This window comes from Equus caballus, chromosome 1 (assembly GCF_041296265.1).
Source record: "Equus caballus isolate H_3958 breed thoroughbred chromosome 1, TB-T2T, whole genome shotgun sequence".
NCBI lineage: Eukaryota > Metazoa > Chordata > Mammalia > Perissodactyla > Equidae > Equus > Equus caballus.
This window is the reverse complement of record NC_091684.1, coordinates 11,544,832-11,569,714: the sequence shown is the minus strand read 5'-3', so window position 1 is coordinate 11,569,714 and position 24,883 is coordinate 11,544,832. Positions and strand designations below refer to the sequence as shown.

The 24,883-nt window shown below is 51.1% G+C and overlaps 1 protein-coding gene across 33 annotated transcripts in view; it reads left to right on the top strand.

The window, feature by feature from the left end:
• The window catches only part of TACC2 (transforming acidic coiled-coil containing protein 2), a 210,163-nt gene that overhangs the window by 93,465 nt on the left and 91,815 nt on the right, over positions 1 to 24,883 (top strand). For 27 of the 33 annotated variants that reach the window (XM_070257771.1, XM_070257137.1, XM_005602191.4 and 24 more), the window contains 2 exons: positions 5,959 to 6,084; positions 18,230 to 18,346. In XM_070257771.1, the coding sequence (XP_070113872.1) occupies positions 5,959 to 6,084; positions 18,230 to 18,346 (243 nt within the window). The remainder of the gene's footprint in view (positions 1 to 5,958; positions 6,085 to 18,229; positions 18,347 to 24,883) is intronic. The other 6 variants (XM_070257900.1, XM_070257852.1, XM_070257398.1 and 3 more) reach the window with 1 other exon arrangement.

The window sequence follows — 24,883 nt, the reverse complement described above, 5'->3', positions numbered from 1 at the left end:
TCATAAATCTCTGATGCTCCCCATCACCCCGCAGACAAGGGATTCCTGTCCCTTGCTCCATCCGATCGAGGTCCAGTCCAAATGCAGGTGTCACACTCTGTATGCCTGCAGGCTCTCCTTCAATCTGGAAGAACTCCTCAGTCTCTCTTGGTCTTTCATGACCTTTAAGAGTATAGCTCCGTCATTCTGGAAAAATCCCTCAACCTATGTCCATCCAGGGTTTCCTCATGACCAGACTCTGGCTGTCTATTCTGGTCAGGGATCCCACAGAAGTGATGCTGTACTCTTCCCTGTGGATCACATCCTGGGGCACAGGGTGAGGACTGTCCCACCACCGGGGATGGTAATCCTGGTCAACACCTGGCCAAGTGGGTGCCTGCCAGGTTTCTCCACCGTCAAGTCATCATTTTCCCCTTTGTAGTCCATCAGTATTTGCTGAGGAGATGCTCCAGGACCCTACCACCGTCCTTCACTTCTTTAACCCTCACCTGCCTGCCTCAGCATCCTTTGATGGCTCCTGCTGGAATTCACCACCACTCTGATGGTTCTTTAATTTTTTTTTTTTTTTTTGAGGAAGAAGATTAGCCCTGAGCTAACATCTGCTGCCAATCTTCCTCTTTTTGCTGAGGAAGACTGGCCCTGAGCTAACATCCATGCCCATCTTCCTCTACTTTATATGTGGGATGCCTGCCACAGCATAGCTTACCAAGCGGTGCCATGTCCGCACCCAGCATCCAAACTGGCGAACCCTGGGCTGCTGAAGCGGAGTGCGCGGACTTAACCACTGTGCCACCAGGCTGGCCTTGATGGTTCTTTAATGTTGATTTTCTGTTTTCATCATTCCCCTTACATTTACTAGTTGGCATTGTACTGTAAAGATGAGCTTTCCCTTCTCCCCCATTTATGCATTTGTTCATGTCTTTATATGTATATGAACTCATGGATTATTTCTTTACTCTGTGGGTTATAATCCATTAGTATCGTATTTTTTTAATGCCCAAATAGTCCCAGATTTGTCCAGTGGCAGGCCCTTTGAGGTGGTTCTTGTGTCCTTTTGACATGACCTCTCTCAGCAGACAGTGCTGGGAAATAGATGTGTGCATATGTACACACACAGAGACACACACACACACTCACCCCTCCATATCTAGTTCTGTATTTATGTGATAGCTCTGGTTATAACCCAGCCCTGAGAATTGCATGGAGCCTAATCACCCTCTGTGTTTGCAGATCCCTCTCTGACAGGAGAACCTGGCTCCTGTTGTCCTTGAGCTGGTTGTTTTTCTGCTAATCTCCCTGTAGGTAACGATTTCCTTAAGACACCGTTCTCCTCCTCTGTGCCATCCCTGTGCCTTCTCCTGTGCCCCTTCCTTGCCCCGTGTAGGGGGTAGAAAGCCTAGTGGGTTTCCATCCGAACCATCAGGGAGAGTGGGAGGGAGAAGCTGTTTTTATTCTGGAAAGCCCTTGCACACGTCTGTCTGTTGAGGCGCTTGCTTCCGTCCCCCCCCCCCCCCCGCCGGGCCTCCCCAGATGGCCCAGCCGGGAAGGAGCCCGCTTGCTGTGGCGTCTTGTTCTCCCGTTACCACTGTCACAGTTCTGCTTGCTTTAGACTTGCAGCCTGTCTGGCTCTTGCTCAACCTGTCAACTCTGGAGGGTGCCATCCCCATTTCTTTTTTAAACCACTTTATTGGGGTCTGATTGTGCATATTTAATGCATACAACTCGATGGGTTTGAGGATAAGTGTACCCCTGTGAAACCATTACCACCATCAAGGCTGTAAACACGGCCATCACCTCCCGGAGTGTCCTCCACCCCTTTTCTTCTTCTCCTTCTCCTTCTTCTGAGCGATGCCCATTTAATTCCTCCTGCCGCCGGCCAGGGGGCTCTCCCTGGGGCCCCGGTCCTCCGTGTGGAACTGAGGGCGCTGGCTCTTTAGACCGGAGCGTGAACATCTTCCTCTCTGCAGCCCAACCTCTCTGCCTCAGTCTCTGACGCCGGGGGTGACTCATGGCCCTTTGGGAGAAACACTTGTTGATACAGGCTTCCCTCTCTGACATTCCAGGGGAAAATCAACCCTTTGCTGGCCTGACTAAATTTATAGTGGGCTGGCCCCAGCAGCTGGTGGCAGCAGCTGGTGGTTAAAACCTCTGACAGATTTTTTCCCCCTCTGAAAAATATTTCAGTCGCTCTAGTCCCAGCACCACCACTAGTAGAACGTAGAAGCCATTTACCGCCTCTTATAGTCGGTCTGAGAAGAGCTGTTTTATAAGAATCCCTCCACTTACCCGGAAGTCAGCTCTCCCTGTCCTTAGCACCTGGACCATACCTGAATCACAGGGAAGTAAGACAGAAAGGCCCTGCAGCTGATGGGGCAATGTGAATTTGACAAATTTTTTTTTTAGCCATTTCATATGGTTCAATCTAAAATATACGTATATATACACATACATGTATATTTTTAAATTATTATAGTTATGTTGTATGGGAGGTTTGTAAACTTTTATCAGGGCTTATTAACTCTCGATTCACACACTATTCTAACACCCTCAGCCATGTTTCTTAGTCTGTGCATTAGAAGCAGAGAGCTGAAGGGTAGGAAGTAAAGAGTCAGGTGGGTTGGAAGCAGAAGGGCCAGCAGACAGCCTGTGAGGAAAGGAAGAGACTGAAAGAGCTGGAGGGGTGCTCGGTGACCGTGCAGCGCAGTGCCTTCATTTCTACAGAGGGAAAGCTAAGCTCAGAGAAGTCACCTGGCTGAGGTCCCGAGCTGGGGCCGGTCTAGAATCCAGCCCTGTTGACTTCATGTACAACTGTTTCTTGGTGCCACAGCATACTTCCTCACTTACGTCATAGTCGCTCAAGATGCTGATTGCGTGGCATTGGGAAAACATTTAATTACGTTTTAAGATTCTCTGTTCAGAAAAAGTTAGAGAAGTGCCCAACGTGCTTTGAAAAATAATTCCATGTCAAAGAGTTAAAATGAAAATGCCATCACGTAGACTATGCGGGCAGATATCTGCTATCTGAAAAATTCTTCACTGGGACCGTCACTTTCCCCAGTGGTGCCTGATGAGCGAGGCCTGGCTGAGTTTCTGCCTCGGGATGCAGCTGATAAGTCCAGGTCCTCATGGTGGAAAATGTGAATACAGACATCGGGGAGAGACCGCATGACTCCGATTGTCTGTCTCCTGAAACTTTCACTGAGTTAGGAACTGAAGTTGTCCCTGGACACTTAAAGTTTTCCGTAAATATATTTTCTTATTTATTTTGTTTATAAAGAACTAGAAAATAGAGATAAACTCGACGACGAAGAAAAAACACTCATAATTTCACTACTGAGAGAATCACCGTTGACACCTTGGCGTATGTCCTCCCACGCTGCCCGGCGCTCTGTTCCCTCTGTGGCTCGCTTTGTGTGTGTGTTTATATACAAGTACATATATACATATATACACGTGTGTGTATCGTGCACACCTACACATAAAGTCTGGATCATGCTGCCAATAACTTTTAACCTATTTTCAGTTAATAATGGACATATTTACATCCAGATACATGGAGATCGACTTCATTTTTCTAAACAGTTGCAAATGAGTCCATTCTCTGGCTGTGCCTTCATTTCATTTTCCGACCCCTACTGTCAGACCTTTGGGTTGGTTCCAGGTTTTTGCTGTTATGAGTACAGCTGTGATCAGCATCTTTGCTCACACCTTTGCTCATCTCCTTAGAATAGATTCTTGCACGCGGGATGGCTCCGTCAAGGTCTTTTATGGCTTTCCGTGTGTGTTGCCAAAACTCCCGGGCTCTGCTTTTCCACTCAGGTTTTATGACTTTGGAAAGTCGATGCTGCCCGTGGTTGAGGATTCTCTGAATTGTGATCCAGAGTCCCTGCCATCCTCCGTCCCCCAGGCTGGCTCCTTCCTCCGGTTGACCTTGCGCCGAGTCCTCCGTGACTTCTTGGGTGTGGTCACAGGGCTCCAGGATGGTGCTCTGCGGGGGTTGGAATGCTGGGTGGGAACCGTGGAGGAAGAAGGAAACATCACAAGATCTCTGGGAATAAGTAGTAAAGTGTGGGCACACGCATGCGCTGGTCCACTCGTGTTTAGCATACGGTTTCGGGAAATCCGCCCTGGGCCTCCCCACCTCTCCTTCGTCTCAATGCTAAGGGCAGGACTTTGTGGCTGAACATTTGATAGAAGCTTTGGGCCTGTTCTTTGGCTTCGGATCAAGTCTCAGTCCCTCGACCTGGCCTGTGATCTGGCTTCTGGCCGCTTCTCCACTTCCTAGTCTTCTTCATCCTCACTCGAGCTACCAGGACCTTTTTGCATTTCTCCAGAATGCCAGATTCCTTTTGGATCCGGAGCCTTCAGATTTGTGGCTTCCTGCACAGGAAGAGGGGGGCACTCTTCCTTTCTCTTACTCTTCAACCTTTGGGACACAGCCTAGTGTGGTCGTTAAGGATGTGGTTCCTGGAGTCACACTTGGGTGTGTATCCTGGTTCTGCCCCGTACCAGCTGTGCAACCTTGCACAAGTTACTCAACCTCTCTGTGCCTTAGTTTCCACAACTGTAAAATGGGGTAATGATAGTACCCTCATCACAGGGTTGTTGTGAGGACCAAATACGGTGATATCTGTGAGGACTTAGGCTAACAGTTCCTGGCACGTGGTCCTGGTTTATGCTCTCATAGCCATCTGTACCTTTCCTTCCTTCTGGTTACTACAGTTGTTACTAAATAGATCAGCATATTTTAACATGTCCGACTCTTTCCTAAGTCTATAAGCTCCACGAGGGCAGGGACCCCTGTCTCGTTCACAAATGGAGCGGGTTTTCAGTCAGTACCTGCTCAGGGAATGAAGAGAAGTGCCTCGTTCCTTATTGCTGCACAGCCGAGTTCATCGGTAAGAAAGAAACCTGGGGCCACCCCGTGGCTGAGTGGTTAGGTTCCCATGCTCTGCTTTGGCGGCCCAGGGTTTCACTTGTACAGATCCTGGCTGCGGACATGGCACCGCTCATTAGACCACGTTGAGGTGACGTCCCACATGCCACAACTAGAAGGACCTGCAACTAGAATATACAACTATGTACTGGGGGGATTAGGGAAAAAAAAAAGAGGAAAATTGGCAACAGATGTTAGTTTAGGGCCAATCTTCCTCACAAAAGAAAGAAAGAAAGAAACCCCTGGCCTCCGCGATGAACAAGTAAGACCTAACTGATTATGAAGGGGCCCCTCGCAGGGTGAGCTGAGGGGTAACCAGTGACAGTGTCCAGTGGCCTGTATCCAGCCCACCTTCCAAAGCCAGCCTGCTCTTGGAAGTTTCTAGTGCCGACCTTCTCAATCAGTGAATGAACGGTGTTGTTTTTAATTTCTGCCTCACTGTAGATCAAAACTTTTGAAAATACGATTAAATGGGTTACTAGAAAATGAAACAAAACTCAAGGCTGGGGCTTCTCGATCTTGGTCCTGGTGACATTTTGGCCAGTTAATTCTTAGTTGTGGGGCCGTCCTATGCATTGTAGGATGTTTAGCAGCATCCTTGGCCTCTGCCCTCTAGATGCCGGCAGTACCTGCTCCCTCCAGCTGTGACATTGAAAATGTCTCCAGATGTTGCCATGTGTCCCCTGGGGGCACAAGCTGCCTACGGTTGAGACCACTGATCAAATACCAACAGAACAATCCCTGACTTTTATTACTGGATTCAACAGGCAAAATTACTCTATCGGATTCCTCTGAAGGTTTCTAAACACGCACCCAGGGTTCTGTGCTGTGCCAGCATGGAGTGGACACGAGCCCCTCCTGGACCAGTGCCATCTGTGGCCCACGCTTGGAGCAGCACCAGACCCTTCATTTATAGAAGGGAAATTGAGGCCCTGCTCAGGGTCCAGACAAAACGTGCTGCTGAAACACACTTACACCTTAAGGAACATCCTGAACCTTGGTGTCTCCTCTCCTCTCCCCAGTCCACCTGCAACAGATGCCATCATCCAGCCAGCTGCCCTTGAGGACCTGGAAATCCTACTCTTAGCTGCTGCTTCCCGCCACGGTGATATCATCGGCCAGGTCTCCCCGGATCTGACAGCCCCGAGGTACGGTGGGGGCTGGGCCAGGGCTGGTGTTGGGCCCCCAGGGCCCATCCCTGAGGCTGCCTCCCTCCCCTCCCTTCCTCTCTCCTCCCCTCTTCTCACCCACAGCTGCACACCTCCCTCCCCTCTCCCCACAGGGTCTGCACACGTCTCCTGCACAGGGCTGGGGCCTCTTCTTGGGGTGTTAGGATTGATCTGAGGGGAGACCAGGAAGCCTCCCCCCACTCCGCCCCGACACAAAGGCCATTTTAGAGAGTTGTTCCCAGGTGGTCTTCAGGAGCCTCTTTTAAAGTAGAAGTCCCCAGGAGGGATATGGTGCTGCTTATACATTTTCAGGGAATGACTTAGCTGCCTCGGGCCTCCCGGGACCTGAGCTGGGTTAGCTGCTTGTTTTCTTTGTCTCTTGGTGGCCGTCGGAGAAGAGAGGAGCCAGCAGCATAATGGGAAAGGGCCCAGGTCTTTACGCCTTTGGACGAGCCTGGCTGGGGGGCTTCTCACGCCTCACCTCCCCCCAGTCTGCACTCCCCCTGCACTTCACACCCAGCAACCCCACACCCATCACAGCCTCCGTGCTCACAGCACTTCACCCCAGACTCAGGCTTCGCGTCTCCCTCCGCCTGCAGACTCGGCACTTCTCTATCGGAACCAGGCCCGCTCACACTCAGCCTCAGGACTCGGCCAGATGCCTCTGTGCTTGTGCACACACACGCACACACATCTGTCAGTCTATCTATATACACACATACTCGTCTATATATGTTTCTCTCTCTATATATATAACATACATGTACACACACATTTTAATTTATATTTATATCACTAAAACAGCTGCTTTTTGCCAGATACCACACGGTACTGGGGACGCTGTGGTGCATAGGACAGACACTGTCCCTTCCCCCTAGAGCTGCCCTCCTCCAGGAAGCCTTCCCCCCAGGCTGAGACGGGAGCTACCCTCTGTAATCCTGCAGCCACCCGTGCCCCCCTGTGTCACTGCCCTTCACAGAGACCCATGAATTCTCTCTCTAACTCCATCTCCTCTGGGGGGAAGTGGATCCGTTGCACCCTCTGGAACCACAGCATGGCTCAGGCCAGCCCTCGACAAGTGCTGGTGGAGTTGAACTGGCTTAGGAGGGAGGCGCGGGGGTAGGGGGGGCATCCTCCTTCGCCTGCCCCCACCCGCAGCCGCCTCTCTCAGGGTGCAGGCAGTTGGCTCCGGGCAAGCTGGGACAGCATCCAGAGGCCTCTTCATAAACTGGGTGGGGGTTTGCCTGGTGGAAGAGAAACGTGAGGGTGGTATTGACACAGCGGGAAGCTCCGGGACAGAAACAGATGTTCTAAGGCAGCTATACTTCGACGTAGAATTCTGAGTGTTTCCTTTACAGGGATCAACGAGAGTTCTTACTTATGGATGAGTTTAACTTTGCAAAGGAGGAATCCTAGCTGGGGAACAAGGCCCTCAGCACCCCAGGAGTGTGCAGAAGTTTCCAGTGAGAAGTTGGGCATTCCCCTCCACCCCTCTCCTCGGCCTCCTCCCTTCCCCCATGGCGCTCGAATCTGACTCCCTGAACCCTACCGTTTTAGCAAGGCCAGGACCTCTGGCTGCAGCAGTGGGGCACACCCTTCCACGGGGAAGCCTAGAAGGGGCCTAAGACCGTCCTCATCCAATGCTTGGGGCATGCAGCGGGGCAAGGGGAAGCTCTCCCAGCAGAGGATGTGGGAGGGCATGGCTGCATGGCTCTCAGGAGAACTAAAGTCCAGTTGGAGACATTATTGGTGCTTCTAAAGTCCCCTCCAGCCCTGAGACTGTGTGTTTTTAACGATTGTCCCAGGCCCCACAGTAGGCCAGGGATGTCCGCTCTTAAAGCTCCCACTGAAGGCCCTCCTTGCCTCCAGGCACCATGCTGAATAGTCTCTGCAAATCCTCACAACACCCCAGGAGGCAGGGGTTCTGTCCTGACTGCTCTCTTACAGATGAGCAGACTGAGGCTCCAAGACATTCTCGTGCCCAGGGTCACGTGGCCAGGACGCGGCAGAGCTGGGATTTGAGGCAGGTCCACTTGGCCGCCAAGCCCGTCTTCTGAACTTCCGCTGGCTGTGGGCAGAGCCAGGCTTCTTCCTTCCACCAGGCCACGGGGTCCCGCCTACGTCCCTGGCCTCCCTCAGGTCTGAGAAAGACACTGAGTAAAGAAGTTGTGTCACCTCTGACCGTGACCACGAGTGACCACAGGATGCAGGAAGGAACCGGTACAGATCTTATCAGCGCTGAGGGCTTCGCCAGCTCTCTGGCTTTATTTCCCAGAGGAAAGACACAGTTGATCTCTGTGCCAGCCGAGCAATTTTGATACCTTGCCCGTGTTATTGAACATTTCTCCAGGGTTGTATTGTCTTGTTTTTACTGGAAATTGGTGGGAAAGAAATAGTTCTGATAGGAGCAGGGAGTGGCCCGGCTTTGGGCGCAGAAAGCAGTCAATCCCCCTTGTTCGCAAATTTCATATTTGTGAATTTGCTGAAGATTTCATTGTAACCCCAAGACGGATGCTCGGGGCTCTTTCATGGCAGTTCGTGAACATGTGCAGAGCAGCAGCAGATCCGAGTGTCCCAATGAGCGTGTTCCCAGCTGAGGTGGAGCTGGGCGGTGCCCTGTCTTCTGGTGGAGGCTCTCCCGCTGTGAGCAAGTGTCCTTTCATGGTATATTTAGTGCCATGTTTTTTTGTAATTTTGTGCATTTCGTTGATGATTTTGCTGCCTGAAATGGCCCCCGCACATGGTGCTGAAGTGCTCTCTGGTGTTTCTCAGCTCACGAAGGCGGTGATGTGCCTTGTACAAAAAATATTTGTGTGAGATAAGCTTCGTTAGGGCATGAGTTATGCTGCCGTTGGCCAAGAATGTGATGCTAATAAATCAATGGTATATATTAAATGAGATGTCTTTCAATAGAAACACACAGAAGACAAGGTGATATATTGATCAGTTGACAACAATATTGTGACCAGAGGCTCCCAGGAACCTAACCCTGCATTTCCCCTGGGAGCCGTGGTTCAGCGTTCACCAATTCAGTGTCCACCAATTCAGTGTCCGTGGCGGCTTTGGAGACTGTAACTACTGCGAATAAAGAGAATCAACTGTACTTAAACTTGGCGATCTGTGGGGCTAACTAAGAAGGGCATTCCGGGTGCACAGTGGTGACTTTTTAAACCTCAGAAGCGGCCCTGCCTCCCCACCCGCCTGTCTTAGTCTGCTCCTGCTGCTGTCACAAAATGCCACAGACAGCGTAGCTTATAAACAGCAGAAATTTATTGCTCACGGTTCTGGAGGCTGGAAGTCCATGATCGGGGTGCAGGTGTGGTTGGGCGAGCAGCCTCTTCCAGGTTGCAGACTTCTCGTTGTGTCCTCACGTGGTGAAAGGGCCTGGGGAGCTCTGTGGGGTCTCTGCTATAAGGGCACTGATCGCACTCACGGGGGCTCCACCATCATGACCTAGTCACCTCCTAGGGGCCCCACCTTCTGATACCATCACATTGGGTGTTGAGATTCCAGCCTGTGAATTTGGGGGTCACAAGCATTGAGACCATAGCACCACCCAAGGATCGTCCTCCGCTTCCTGCTCAGAGTAGGGACAGAAGAGGCAGAGGGTGCGATGAGGAGAGGCAAGAGGGGAAGGAAGACAGGTGAACGGGTGCCTACAACATCCTTTCTAGGGTGTGCTTCCACACAGGAGCAGGGTTGGTACTTAAGAAAAATTGAATTGTGGGGCCGGCTCAGTGGCACAGTGGTTAAGTGCACACATTCTGCTTTGGTGGCCCGGGGTTCACTGGTTCGGATCCCGGGTGCGGACGTGGCACCGCTTGGCAAGCCATGATGTGGTAGGCGTCCCACATATAAAGCAGAGGAAGATGGGCACAGATGTTAGCTCAGGGCCAGTCTTCCTCAGCAAAAAGAGGAGGATTGTCAGTAGTTAGCTCAGGGCTAATCTTCCTCAAAAAAAAAAAGGAATTGAAATTTTAAAAGTTTATTTTTAAAAACATTATTGAAAAAGAAAAGTGGGGCTGGTGGTTTGCTTTAAGCCACCTGAGAGAAAAACAGAGCTGGCCTTCCCCTCCCTCCCCATTGCCCGCTGTTCCTTAGGGCCGTGTCCTTCTCTTCCAAGGAGTCCTCTTTCTGAATAGGGACAAAGAGAGAAGCCACCTCCGTTTCTGACGTGTCCTTCTCTTTTATTAAAGCCACTGGAAGAAGCAGTGGCTGTTGGTGGAAGACATCAAAACCTGCTCCCTCTTCAGGAAGAGCCCGTGAACCTGCTTTAAGAGGTTGAGCTCCCATTTTGCTTCCGCCTCCCTGGATGGCACAGAAAGCTGGGCCCAGCCCTTCTAGAACATTCTATAAGTGACTGCATCGCCCAGGGCCAACTTGGACTCTCATCTGTTCAATATTTTCCCTTTTTTTTTTTTCAGAGCAGCAGAACTGTTTCTCAAATGAAACCTTCTAGCTGTACCACCATTTATTAGTCAGTAAAACGGGGCACTCCAGGGACATCCGGGAACGTCCTCTGCTTTTCCCACAGTCAGGAATCCAAGCAGAGGGATCTCTTTTGACCTCGAGGCCTCCCATTGACATAGCTGGAAGACTGCTCACCTGACTCATGTCCATGGGGGTCAGACGTGGGAGTGCCTCAGAATAACCCCATTAGGGCACAGATTGCTGCCACACCCCCAGAGTTTCTGATTCAGGAGGTCTAGGGAGGGTCTGAGACTTTGTACTTCTAGCGAGTTCTACTGGCCCGAGGTCCATACCAGAGAACCACTGGGGAATGCAGTCTGGTCCAGATGCGTGCTTCTCACTTGTGTGGCTCTTAACGGCTCCTCGGGATCAGAGACACCTGGCCCAGCAGCTAGTGGCTGAAGTGTCAGCTCTCTGCCTTCAGATCAAGGAGCCAGGAGCGGGGGTGGTTCTTGCTCAGCATCACAGCCCCACTAGAGAGTTTCCAAATTCAGAAACGGAGTTTCGGAATTTTCTGAAGTTGAAAGCACATGCAATTCACACTTGACTTACAGCTTCTGTTTTCCCTCTTGCTGCAGATCATGTGGTTTATTTTGGTTTCATCTGTTGGCACAATAAGATTTTTCTGTCTTTCAGCTATGGGTGTGCATGATGGAGTTCAACTATCCCCCAGGAGTTAGCTGAACCTTTATTTAAGCAAGTACCTTATTAGAAACCAAACCATAAAGTGGCAGCATTATTATTTTTTTAATGAAGAAAAGAGATCACCCGAAAGTCTTCTCAGAAACAATTCCTTTGTACCATTTAAAAGATACGTGTTAAAGGTGCATGATCATGAAACAAACATACGTAACCAGTACCCAATGCGCTGAGTAAATTGGGGGGCACCTATATATTTGTTCAAAACCTTCGGGTTTGCAGTGTCCAGCTGGCTGCCATCAGGCCGAAGCACATGAATCGTCACATTGGCGATTGTTCAATATTGAGAGTCTCTTATGGTTCAAACTAACGCAGGATTTTGTTCTTCTTTTGGTTTTTCATGGTTCTGGAGCTGCTTTATCTGGGTAGGTAATTTTCATTTTCTGGATAGACAATGAACTCTTGGATATCTGAGCTCAGTTTCCTTTTGTCCTCTGTATCCCCACCTCTGTATGCTTCGTGATCACGGCCCATCCTGGGGTGCTCAGGGCGCACCTGGGAAGGGGAGGACCCAAGGAGCCGCGTGACGGTGGTGGGGCTTAATGACCTGGATGAGCCCACCCCGAGCAAAGCCTCTCACTGGCTTTGGGATGGTGTTTATGACTGTTCCCTTAGTTAATATTTTCCTTCCTGATTAAGTTTTGCTTGGGCCCAGCTTAAAAGTAATTTCTCTCCCCTGGGCACAGACTCGCTCTGTGAAGGGGAGGAGGTAAGAATGTGCTCGGAAAGGACTGACCAGCCAGTTCAGGGTTAACTGTGCAGAGCAGCCGCGACCAGACAGCCGAAGGTCAGGGTGTTAGGGGCTGTTCGCGCTCTCACGTGGGCTGGGGTATCTCGCTAGTGACTAGAAATAGCTCTGTGTGCCCGCATTGGAGTTTCCAGTGTAGGGGAGGAAGACCTTTCCTCTTCCCAAATGTGGGTTCGTCTGGCTGGAGAACGAATTAAATTCACATGAGACAGAATAGCAAGAGAAAATTAAACAAAGCTTTATGAGGAACCATGGCCCGGGGCCTTTCTTCCCGAAGGAAGAAAGGGCACTGAAGAAGTGGGGTGCACATAGTGGTTATATACCCCCAAACAGGGTGTTTCACATGGGATTGAAATGTCCCTTTTACAATAGTCACGAGGTTGCTCTGTCAGCACAGCTCTTGATGGAAACGCCAGATAGGTCTGCTGTCTCAGTGAGCGCCGCAGGGTGACAGGTGTGTTACCTCGGGCTGGGGGGGGTCACAGATGAGCGCCACAGTCGGTTCCCAGCCTAAAGAAAGATGCTTAATCTTTAAGGAGATGCCAACGGTTGGGAGCGGGGAGGGAAGTCAGTTACAGGAGGTTACCAGACTAGCACAATAAAATGCAGATTTAAGTCCTTGCCTTTGGTGTTGATTAAGAGTTTTTAGAGAGAAGGTCATCTCCTTTCTTCTTCCTGGTACAGAGAGGGAGGCACCTTTTACAGATAGAGATTTACCTTACAAATGTAAACGTGTCCTAACAAAGGGCAAGTTCCATTCCTCAGAGCCTCCTTCCCTGTCCCAGTTTATCAAAAGCAATCAGCCTCAAATAATCCTGATGCCAAAGAGACATATCTTGGGGTGGCCAATTCCAGGTCCCCACACCAGCCAATTTGCAAGTCTGTCTGGGCACCTTCTGATTCGGGTTTTGTTGCTGTTCAGCGGCTGCGTCTCGGAGGTGCGTGCTGTGTCTCCCAGCGCTGAAACCCATTTGATCAAACCCCAGGCCTCTGTTGGGCTGATTGTCCAGTGCTCCGATCCACTGGGCTTCACTCTCCAAACTGACAGTTTCCAAGCACTTTCCTTTCTCTAGCTTGCGTCTCACTTTCCATCCGAGCCGAGTCTTGGTCCTGTTATGTGGTCATGCGCACTGGGGGATTCAGAAAGAAAAAATCAAGAGGCCTGTGAGGAAGGGCCCTTGGGCTAATTCCTTCCAGATGGTGATATGACACGGGAGATAAGACGCTGTCCCCCATCTGGCCCGACAGGACGTGCCATGTTCTGCCTGCATCTCGGGGGCCGTTATCACCCTCCGTGACAGCCAGGGTCACTCTGGTGTTCGTCCTTGGACAGCAGCTTAATTTGGCAACTCCAGCTGATCTCTGAAATGAAATCTGCTATCAGTTCAGTGGGGGACCTGCCAAAAAGAACTCAAAAGCCCTAAACAGGGAATCAAAAGACAGCAGTTGCTGACAACATCTCACTGCAGTTGGGCTTGTAGGGCTCTTGGCTGAATACAAGCCCTGAAGCAACACTCTCTGGCTTTCTCAGGCCCTGGGGGGGTGGAGACTGCATCCGGATAGTTAATGGTACCAGTTGTTTTTTGTGACGACCTTGGTGAGGTTTGAGTCAGGGATGGCAAACTCTCACCCATCAGTAGTGGTTCCCTAGGATCTGTGTTGAGAAGGATTCTGAGGTCTTGTGTAGCTGGGCCTGGAAAGAAGGAATGTCTTGATCAGTAAGTCTGTCTACTAAAAAAAAGTTGATTTTTGTGCCCTTTTTGTCAATTCTTCTAAAAAAAAAAAAGGCTTAAATCAACGTTTTTTCATCCTCCAAAAATATAGGCACCCTATGTGAATTTGAATTCAGCTTCTTTCTTATTCCAATAAGGCTTGGAAAAATTGATTAACAACTTCAGTGGAAAAAGGGATCTTGTACTTTTACAGCTGGAAAGGCCTTCGTGCGCCCTACCCACTGGCCCCTCTTACAGAGGAGGAGCTCAGGGTGAGAGAAGGGCAGGGCCTTGCAGAAGGGAAAGGAGAGTGCAGCTGCGCAGACCCCATCTCCGCGCCCTGCCCGCCTCTGTGCCGGGCTTGGCAGCTGTCCTGAAGCTCATGGTGAGGCCCCGGAATGGCACTGGGTATTGGAAAGGGCCCGACTCCCTGCGTGTAAGGTCTTCGAGGCGAGTCACTGCTGCTTATGGGAGACTTGAGCCGAGACAGGAGCTGGCGAAGAGAAGCTGAGCTGTCTTCCCTGGCCCTCATCTCTGCTCTGGCTGCCCCTCTGGGAGCTCAGGGGGGGTTAGAGGAGCCTTCTGTAAGCTCCTCCTTGGGGTCTAGAACCAGACTGGCTTCACGGGCGTGTGACCCGTGTGCTCGGAAGGGCTCCGCACTTGGTTCAACGCTCTGCTGTCGCCAGCTTGAAATTCTTAATTCCTTGGGCCCCGCCTCTTCACTCAGCGTTGATTTGCATTCCATTTTGCCTGCAAATTATGTCGCTGGTCCTGACTTGGATGGTTGGACTCTGGGATTCCAAGAAGATAGGACAGTTGTCCCACAGTCAGTGCCTGTGTGTTTGGGAGGCCAGGGGCCAGAGGGAGGGAGTTGCTGTATGTTGAGCACTTTTATGTGCCAGACTCTGTGCTGGGGGCTGGAAAGGCCACAGTGGCTGAGACTCTAGTAGAAGATGCCACCTTAGCAGAAAAAGGACACTCAGAGGTCGGGGCCCAGCGCTGCCGGGAGGTGCAGGGTGGGCATGATGACCCCCACCCGGGTGGAGGGGCTTCCTTGTTTGGGTGGCTCCCCAGGATGATTATGGGGTGCACTGGGAGGGGATCTGAGTGGGACTGGGTAGGTGGGCATTCAGGGGCAGGAGCATGGGGGGACTGGCTTAGTGAGGTTAGGGCAGGGAGAGGACAAACCTGGGAGGGGACAGAGACATTCTAAAGGCTGTGGACAGCCTGGGAGGGCTTCAGGCATGGCCAGGACCTGATCAGAACTCGAGTTGGGACGTCTGGTGTCTGTAGGGGATGCCTGTGCGGGGAGAAAGGGGAGGCAGGCAGAGTGGGATGTGCAGAGTCCTGCCCAGAGAGGTTGCCGGCCTGGACCAGCAGAGGTGGCCAGGACGGAGAGGTCGGATTCCGGAAGGAGGAGGGAGGTGACTCAGCATGAAGAGGCAATGAAGGGGCATGGGAGTGAGAAGAACCGGAAGAGTCAAGGACAATCGCCGCTTCTGGTGCCAGCGCCTGGTGGGCTGCTGGTGTCACTACCCCGGCTGGGGACATTCGAGGGAGGAGGAGGGTTAGGAGGGAAGAGGAGGAGTTCAGCTGGGGCTAGGAGGTGTCTGTGGGTGCCCGTGTGTCAGAGCTTCGGTCGTGAGTCACTGAGCGGTTTCCCTGTTGGGGCCTGACCTCCTGGTGGCTGGGGCTGGGCCAGGAGCAGGCTGGAGGCTGGGAGGGAGCGGAGGCACCATTCTCAAAAGAGCTGTTGAGTCATTTGTTTGGTGCCTTGGCTGATGGGAGCATGCCCGGCAGGAAGGGTGTGGCCCTGGTGGTCTGGGGCCAACAGAGGGAAGGGTGGAGGGAGCGGGAGCCGTGGTCCCCAGGCAGGAAGAGGCTGCGGAGCCGAGGGGAGCCCCAGGGCTGTTCTCAGGGGTGGGGGAGTGGGTGCAGCATGGGGGCATCCTCATCTGTGGAGTGTGATTGTCACAATGCCCCACCCTGCAGAGCTGGCCTTGTTCTGGGGCCGCAGAGCCAAGGCAGTGCCCCCGACCCGCTCCTGCAGGGGTCCACAGACCGAGAGCTTGCCTGTACTTTGATAGCCCACCCTTAAAGTAACAGTACCACAAATGTGTCACCTTTCCTCAGTTGGCATTAAATTAAATAAAATCTTCATAGGGTGTGCAGAGGAAGGAGCGCAGCCAGTGTAATTTCTTTAGAACGTCAAATTTTAGACTTGTAGTTTGAGTTTGTAAGTGGCCTATTTACTGCTTATGAATACAAATAAATGTAGGTTTCCAAAGTGTGAAAATGGCTCTTTTAAGGAGCTTAAAAGCCCTCAATAGTTTGCATTATTTATTTTGAGTCATTCCTTTATAAAATAAATGATTTCAGCCACTTTACACAAATAACAGTTTGAACAACCGAGGCACCCTTCCGTGAGCCCACTTCGCCTGTCCCCTGGGTTCTGTCTGAGCTCTCCTTGTCATTCCTGTTCACCTGAGGATTGGCCTGGCTCCTGGCTCACCCAGGGTCATCGCTCCTGGTGACTCTTTTCCTCCTGTTTCCATCTTGCCGGGGGGAGGAGGCAGCGTGGGTTTCAGTTCCCGGTCCGCTCCCGACGCCCCGCTTGGTTATATCCGGTTGGGACACCCGGCTCTCCCTCTGCTGTTTATTGAGTGCGCACCATGGGTGGCCTGGCTAGATGTTGGGCTGCTGGGGTGAACGCGGCAGGTGCTGCCCTGTCCTCTTGGAACTCACAGATCTGTCTCCCTGGTGGTCTTCAAGTCCTCGGTGATACATGTCACGAGGAGGAGTGTAGGGGCTTCCAGGTGTCTGCTCGGGGAGTCTGTTAGAAAGTGGACATGGAGGTGGCTAAGGATTCGGCACCTGGGCTCATGTCTGGCTCCACCACCTACTAGCTATGTGACCTTGAACAAGTGATCTCACCTTTCCAAGCCTCAGTTTCCTTCTCTGTAAAGTGGGATGATGACATCTGACTCAAAGGGTTGTTGTGAGGGTTACCTGAGGTCATGTATGTAAAGCACAGGACAGGGCACGCAGGACCAGGCACCCAGGACAGGACATGTAGGACCATGTACCCAGGACCATACACACCGGACAGGACACCCGGAACTGGGCAGCCAGCGTGGGTGAGCTGCTGTTGTTTTTGTGGCTGTTGATTAGTGATGCCCAAGCCAAGACGTGGAGGCTGAGGGATTGCCGGCCTGGCGAGGGGAGAGGGCTGCAGGCCAGGAGGCGGTGCTGTGGGAGCTGAGGGAGGCCCAGCTGGTCAGAGCAGAGCCGGTGAGGGCTGGGGGGGAAGTGAGGGGTGAGGCAGAGGCTCAGCCCCAACAGGGATTTGGGGCAAAACGTGGAATTCTTTCAGTGTGTTGTGTGTGGGGTCCCCCCGGCAGCTGTCCTCCAGGCCAGGAAGCCAACCTCATAGGTGGGGTTGGAGGAGATGGAAATCAGCAGGACGTTTCTGACACAGAATCCCAAGCATGCTGGATTTCTGCAGTCTGGGAGCTTCCTGCAGGTGTTCATACCCTGGGGAAGAAATGCCTCCTCTGGCACAAAGGCGGTGAAACCTCAAACCCTGGCTTTGACCTCAGGCCGGGTTTCAGGCTCTTGGTGCCGAGTCAGGTAATTCCAGCCCAGCCTCCCTCAGCCCTGCCAGCTCCCCTGTGGACAGCAGTGTGTACAGCTGGAGAGAGGCTGGGAGGGCCAACCAGCCTCAAAACGGCTCCCAGGGTTTGGTCTGTGGACAGCATTGCTAGCCTTGCTTTTTGCCAAAGTGGGGCATCAAAACCTGTTCTGAGCTCCAAGCCTTGTGCCTTTTGGCTTCTGAGGATGTTTGCAGGTGGCTTCCCTCCCCCAGGGGCCTCCCTGCACTGGACGCGTTTCCTGGACTGTCCAGCAGGGGGCACCAACCCATTGAATGAGGGATGTGGCTTGGCTGCAGAAATCCTTCAGCTGCGAAAAGGGTCCCAGCAGGTCCCCAGGGCAGCTTCCTTGATTACCCATCAGGCTTTTCACCTGACTTTTTCTAGCCTCAGGTTTTTTGGGCAAATTCCAGGGAGTTTGCAAAGTTGTGTTGTAGTTCTCAACTCAGAGTTTTATTGCCTGGAAAGAAAATTATTAGAAATGATCGTATAAAGGTCCCCTCCCCAAAACAAAAATCAAACAAGACAAGTCACAGAGAGTGTCCTGAACACCTGAGCTGCCCCCATCAGAGAGACCCCAGGATCTGCGGGAGCCTAGCAAGGGAGGACTTCACGGCCTGGCCTGGGGGCTGCTGCCTTGCAGGGTGCGCCCCCACTGTGTGTAAACAGAGGCCCAGGGGACCAGATGCGGAGCCCTGGGAAGCAGGGTGCTGGGTCTTTAGATAGCCTGTTCCGTGGCGGTGGGGGGGGGGGGGGGGGGGGGGGGACAGGGGTGAGGGGGCCTGATGAATGTGCCATTAATGAGCCAAGTTCCATTGGGAATAATTCTCCCTTTGTGTCCCCAGCACCTCCCCAGCCGCTGCCCCGGCCTCAGAACATGCATCTTTGCCATCTGCCCCAGCCAGTGATGGAGTAGAAGCTTCCTCTTCCGCCTGCCAGGGCCTGGCCAAGGACTTAAGCAGGTATTGCACAAAGCTGTCCCTCCACAGCTGCTGCCCCTGGAGAGAAGGGGCCTGGTGATCTCTGCCCCCTGGGCCTCGGGGTGAGCTGCATTTGGGATGGCACCAACAGGGCATTGACAGTTTGGGCCCGGAATGCCACGTCTGTGATCATTTGGGCTGTAGCTGATCTGAAGTTTACCCTGGGTAGCAGGCTCTCCGTGTGACAATGGGATGCCCTGTGCGAGCAAGTGTGTTATCAGGGTTCTCCAGAGAAACAGCACCAATAGGTTGCTTATATATATGTAGAGAGAAATTTATTTTAAGGAATTGGCTCATGTGAGTGTGGAGACTGGCAAACCCAAAATTTACAAGGCAGGCCGGCAGGCTGGAGACCAGGGAAGAGCTGATGTTGCAGCTTGGGTCCAAAGGCTGTCTGCTGTCAGAATTCCCTCATCCTTGAGGGACCTCAGTCTTTTTTTCTGAAGGCCTTCAACTGATTGGATGAGGCCCACCCTCATTATGGAGGGTAATCCACCTTACTCAAAGTCTACAGATTTAAATGCTAATGTCACCTAAAAAAATACCTTCTCAGCAACTTCTACACTGGTGTTTGACCAACTATCTGGATACAATGGCCTAGCCAAGTAGAAACGTAAAATTAACCATCATAACAAGTATTGGGAGCTCCTGTTTCTGTACCAACGGTTGGTTCGGGTTATAAACCATTCCACTTAGTTTTGAAAGTTCCCTAGAGCGTCCCTGGACAGTTTTTTGTTGTGGAGAGCTCAGTACACCTAGGTGTGTCGAGAAGTGAAAGCCTGGGGCCTTGGAGAGCTCCTGCTGGCCGGGGAGGCACAGGGGTGCCGAAAGCTGAGGAGAGGGTGAGGCTATAAGGGATGGTCCGAGTGGTAGATGATCACCTGCCCAGCCAGTGTCCAAAAGCAATAGAGGGACCAGGGAGAGGGAGAATGCCGCACGTGGATGTGGTTCTAGAACACGCAGTGACGAGGAGTGGGGGTGGAGCTGGAGCTGAGCCCCTCTCATCTGGACAGTGCTCTGTGGGGCGTTAGCTCTTCCTGCCCGTTAGCTCCTGAGATCTACCTGCAGCTCTGCTGGTCCTGAGTCCCAGAGATCGTGGGTCGTGCAGTGACTTGTCTGTATGACCCTGCCTGAGGCCAAGGGCGGGAATGTGCAGGAGGCCTGCCTTCTGGTGGCGAGATAGCAACAGCAGTCTGGGGACAGGAACATTTATGGTGTTTGGGATGACACCCTTGGTTTGCCTTGGACATAGTAGGTGCTTGATAAAACTGTGTCAAAGAAAGAAAGAAAAATACTCTTCTTAAATATTCTGCCCTTTAGTTTCTTACAGGTTAAACATACATCTACCATAGGACCCAGAAAACTCACTTTTAGGTATTTAGCCATGAGAAATGAAAATATATATCTACCTAGAAAACCTGAATGTTGGTCGCAGCTTGATTCATAATCACCCCCAAGTTGAAACAGCCCAGATGTCCATCAGCTGGGGAGTGAATAAACAAAGGTGGTGTATCCATCCTCTAGCATCCTGCTCAACAATAAAAAAGAACAAACTACTGATTGTACAACAAAATAGATGAATCTTAAATGCACTATGCTAAGTGAAAAGAGCCAGACTCAAAAGTTACGTTCTGGATGATTGCACTTACATGATGTTCTGGAAGAGACAAAAGACTATGAGGAGTGGAGAATGCACCAGTGGTTACATTGCGGGCTGGAATTTTGGATTGGGAATCGACCTCAAAAGGCCAGGAGGGATCTTTTTGGGGTGATAGAAATGTTCTATGTCTTGATGGGAGTGGTGGCGACATGAATGTATGTGTCAAAATTCATGAAACTATACACCTAAAAAGGGTGAATTTCACTGTATGTAAGTTATATCTCAATTAAAAAAAAAAACCCACCGTGCTTATCCAAGGGCTAGAGAGAGAAGATTTTTGATGAAATGTACACATGCACACACAGACAAGTTCTGCCCTCCAGATCTTTCCCTGAGGCAGACAGCCTGGGTCAGAGAGCTCCCCTGGTGCGCCCTGGCACCAGCAGACATGAGTGGTACCCATCTGCTCAGGGCTCTCCTTTCCTGAGGTCACCGGGGCTCCAGGTTCTAAACTTCTCATATGGGGGCATCTGGGTCACCTCCCCCTTGGTGTTTGTTCCTTAGAGCCAGCTCTGTTTGGGTTGCTTCTTCTCTTTTTTTAATTGACGTATAATTGACATACAATATCCTGTTAGTTTCAGGTATACATCATGGTGATTCAATTTTTATATACCTTATGAAATGATCACCAGGATAGTCACCATATGACGCTGTTACTATGTTATTGCCTATATTCCCTATGCTGTACAATACATCCCCGTGACTTATTTTATAACTGGAAGTTTGTACCTCTTAATCCCCTTCACTTGTTTCACCTCCCAACCTCCCTCCCTCTGGTAACCACCGGTTTGTTTCCTGTATCTATAAGTCTGTTTCTGTTTTGGTTTGTTTGTTTTGTTTTTAGAGTCTACATGTACGTGAAATCATACAGTATTTGTCTTTGTCTGACTTATTTCACTTAGCATGATATACTCTAGGTCCATCCATGTTGTTGCAAATGTTAAGATTTCTTTCATTTTTTTATGGATGAATAGTATTCCATTGTGTGTGTATATATCTATCTATATGTATAGATATAGATATATCTCCCACGTCTTTATCCATTCATCTGTCAGGGGACACTTGTGTTGCTTCCATGTCTTGGCTGTCGTAGATCATGCTGCAGTGAATACAGCGTGCATACATCTTTTTGAATTGGTGTTTTCCTTTCCTTCGGATAAATACCCAGAAGTGGAATAGCTGGATCTTAGGGTAGTTCTGTTTTTAACTTTTCGAGGGGCCTCCATACTGTTTTCCATAGTGGCTGTACCAATTTACATTCCTACCAACAGTGCACAAGGGTTCCCTTTTCTCCACATCTTGGCCAACATTTGTTATTTCTTAGCTTTTTGATAATAGCCATTCTGACAGGTGTGAGGTGACATCTCATTGTGGTTTTGATTTGCGTTTCTGTTTCAAATCAAACCCAGAAGCATTTGGGTTGCTTCTGAATCTCATTAGTTTACGCATCTCAGCGTTCAGCAGCAGGCACTTGGGGTTGTTCTGGGGTGGCCCTGTGGATCTTACAGCCCACTGGAGAAGACAGGCACAGAGCGAGCAGTCACGGGTGGGACAGAAGAGGGGTGCAACGCGTGGGTGGATGGAACCCCAAACCTCACTCAGTCTAGGTGGCTGGGGATAGCTTCCCAGGGGAAGTGGCTTCGAACCTGAGAGCTGATGGCTCAGTGGGTTTAACCGCACATGGGCTGAGAAAAGAACAGATATTCCCAGAGGAAGGAAGAGCATGTGCAAAAAACTCTGAGGAAAGAGAAGGGAGCAAAACTGAAGGTGTCTCGTGGCTGGAGCCTGGAGAGGAGGGAAGAAGGATGGTGCGGCGGGCAGGGGCTGGGACCAGTGCCCAGGACAGGGCGCACGGGTCATGTTAAGGAGAGGGGGCTTTGTCTTTTTTCCTTGGTAGAATTTCTTTTTCTATTAATAGGTTTCTTTTAAGAACAGTTTTAGGTTTACCAAAAAATTGAGAGGTTAGTATAGAGAGTTCGCCCTTACCCAAGCATACAGTCATTAATGGTAATATGATGCATTTGTATAATTAATGAACCAATATTGACACATTGTTATTAACTAAAGTCCATAGTTTATGCAGACTCTTTTTTTTCCCCTAATGTCCTTTTTATGTCCAGGATCCCGTCCAGGATCCCACATTTCATTTAGTCGGCCTGTCACCTTAGGCTCCTCCCGGCTGTGGCAGTTTCTCAGACTTTCCTTATTTCTGACGACCTTCACGGTTCTGAGGAGTCCTGCTCAGGTATTCTGTAAAATGTCCCTCAACTGGGATTTGGCTGATGTTTTTCTCCAGATTAGACTAGAGTTACGGGTTTGGGGAGAAGATCACAGAGATAAAGTGCCATTTTCATCACTTCATGTCGAGGGTGATAGCTATCAGCATGGTTTATGAGGGCGATGTTGACCTTGATCGCTGGGCTGAGGTTGTGTTAGTCAGGTTTCTGCACTGTCAGGTTCCTCTTTTTCCCCTTTTCCACGCTATCCTCTTTGGCAGGAAGTCACTATGGTCACACCTAAAGCGGTGGGGAGTTATGTCCTTCTTCTAGGGGGAGCATCTACATAAATTATTTGGAATTCTTCAGCCCAGGAGGCTTGTCTCTTCCCCCCATTTATTAATTTACTCAGTCATTTATTTATATCGTTATGGACTCATGGATACCTATTTTATGCTTTGGGTTATAATCCAATACTACTTTATTTATTTTGTTGCTCAATTGTTCCGCCCTTGGCATTGGGACACTGGCTCCTAGGCGGTTATTTTAAGAGTGTCCAGAAACTCCGCCACAAGGCAGAGTTAGGATCAGATTTGCAGTTTTTTGGTGTTTTTTTTAAGATGGACACCTGAGCTAACAGCTGTTGCCAGTCTTTTTTTTTTTTCTGCTTTTCGTCCCCAAATCCCCCCAGCACATAGTTGTATATTTTAGTTGTGGGTCCTTCCAGTTGTGGCACGTGGCATGCAGCCTCAGCATGGCCTGATGAGTGGTGTCATGTCCGCGTCCAGGATCTGAACTGGCAAAACTCTGGGCCGCCAAAGTGGATCGCATGAACTTAACCACTTGGCCATGGGGCCGGCCCCAGATTTGTAGTTTTAAAGGATCTCTCCAGCTGCCTGGCAGGGCAGGGGTGGTTTTGAGACTAACCAGGGCCCCTAGGCCCTGAGGACCCCCAGGCCCGCTGTGCCAGGACATGACGAGCGAGGGTCAGCTGCGGTTCCATCGCCTTAAGTATGCCCTCCACTGCCCTTTCAGGGTGCTGCCAACTCGCTCTCCATGACTGCTTCTAAGCACGGGGCCGTGGCCTGGATCCAGGGATCCAAATAAATCTTGTCTTTTCCCTGCCACGGGTCCCTGGAGGTTTTCAAAGCAAGTTTCAAAAATGCACAGATGAAAGTTTCATTTGGCTGAAATGGATGTCGTGATCCCCAAGCCAGGGGTGGGGCTGAGGTCCCTGCTGGGCTCATGATTTCGAGACCCATCCACCATCAGTTCCCATTTCTAGCCAGGCTCCTCTTGCTGGAGCTGGCACACCTTCTGTGCGTTTTCACCGTGCACGGGCCACTGCAGTCCCTTGCTGTCTGTGGCCTTGTCTTCCCCTCTTTGGGCTTGGAGGGGAGCAGGGGGAGCGAGGCCCGGTATCCTGACAGACAAAGCCCGGGGCACCTCTTGTTACCAAATCGACAGATGTTCTGTTCTTGCAAACATGCTGGGTGACTTCCTGCTGCCTCCCCCTGCTTCTAATGGATGCGGTGGAAATGATGACACAATCCCACGTTTCCAGTGCAAATGGCTTTTCTCCAGGAGTTTTCACACCCCATCCCCTCCCCCATGCCCATTGGTAAGCATTAGGCCCCAAGCCTTGGGGAGAACAGATGTGACTTTGAGAGAGGCCTGCTGAGGAGAGAGAGCTTTCTTTCTCTGCTTCCCAACCCTGCCCGAAGCAAAGGGCTTGTCCTGGGAGGCACATCGTCCACTGCGGCGGCCAAGCTTCCAACAGGCCTTCCCTCCTTCAGCACGGCCCTTCTGCAGCCTCCTCGCTCAGTGGACACCCTGACCTCCCGGAGCTGTTTGGAGAGCATTATGCAGCCATTAGTTGAGCTCAAAGAGGCTGAAGCCAGGTGGGGAATCTGGCGATAAAGAATTTCTAGGAATGCAAGTGGAAAGCCCTTGCTCATGCCAAAGCAGCCACAGCTGACCACGGTTTTTTGGACCCTTGGGGGGCTTGTGGCAGAGAGCCCAGTGAGTGGGCACATGGGCCAGGTGGGCGTGAAGCTAAGTAAACGCCATCTCTGTTCAGACCTGACGTCCCCCTCTGCCTGCTGGGGACGGCTGTCCTTTAAGAATTGGTAACTTGGAAATCTCGCCAAAGGCTGCCTGGACAGACTGGGAAGAAATGAGACAGAGAAGCATCTGTGCTTTCTGAAGGGAAGTCGGTGGTTCTATGCTGATGCAGGAGACCCAGGGGACAACACAGCTGGGAAACGCCGCCCTGAACTGCAGCCTGGGGGGGCGGGGACCAGGCAGCCTCGAATCACTGGGGTTTCTGGGGAGATGTCCCCTGGCCTCCCCCTGCTCTGGGCAACCCCAGATTTCTCCCATCTGTCTGTCAACACTTCTTCTGGACTTGAGAGCTTTTCCCGGCAGGAGAGGGAGCACAGAGACCTGCCTGGCCCCACCTAGGATGGTACCCTTGCCCCACCAAGTCACGTAAGTGAACACTTGGGAAACTACTGTACATCCTCGAACTCAAAGCCAGTTCATTGGTCTGCTCACAGCTCAGTAGTTAATTTTATAGGTGGGGTCAGGACCATCCTCTCTGTTTTAAAGATGTTGGGGTTGCTGATGCTGACGCTCTCCAGC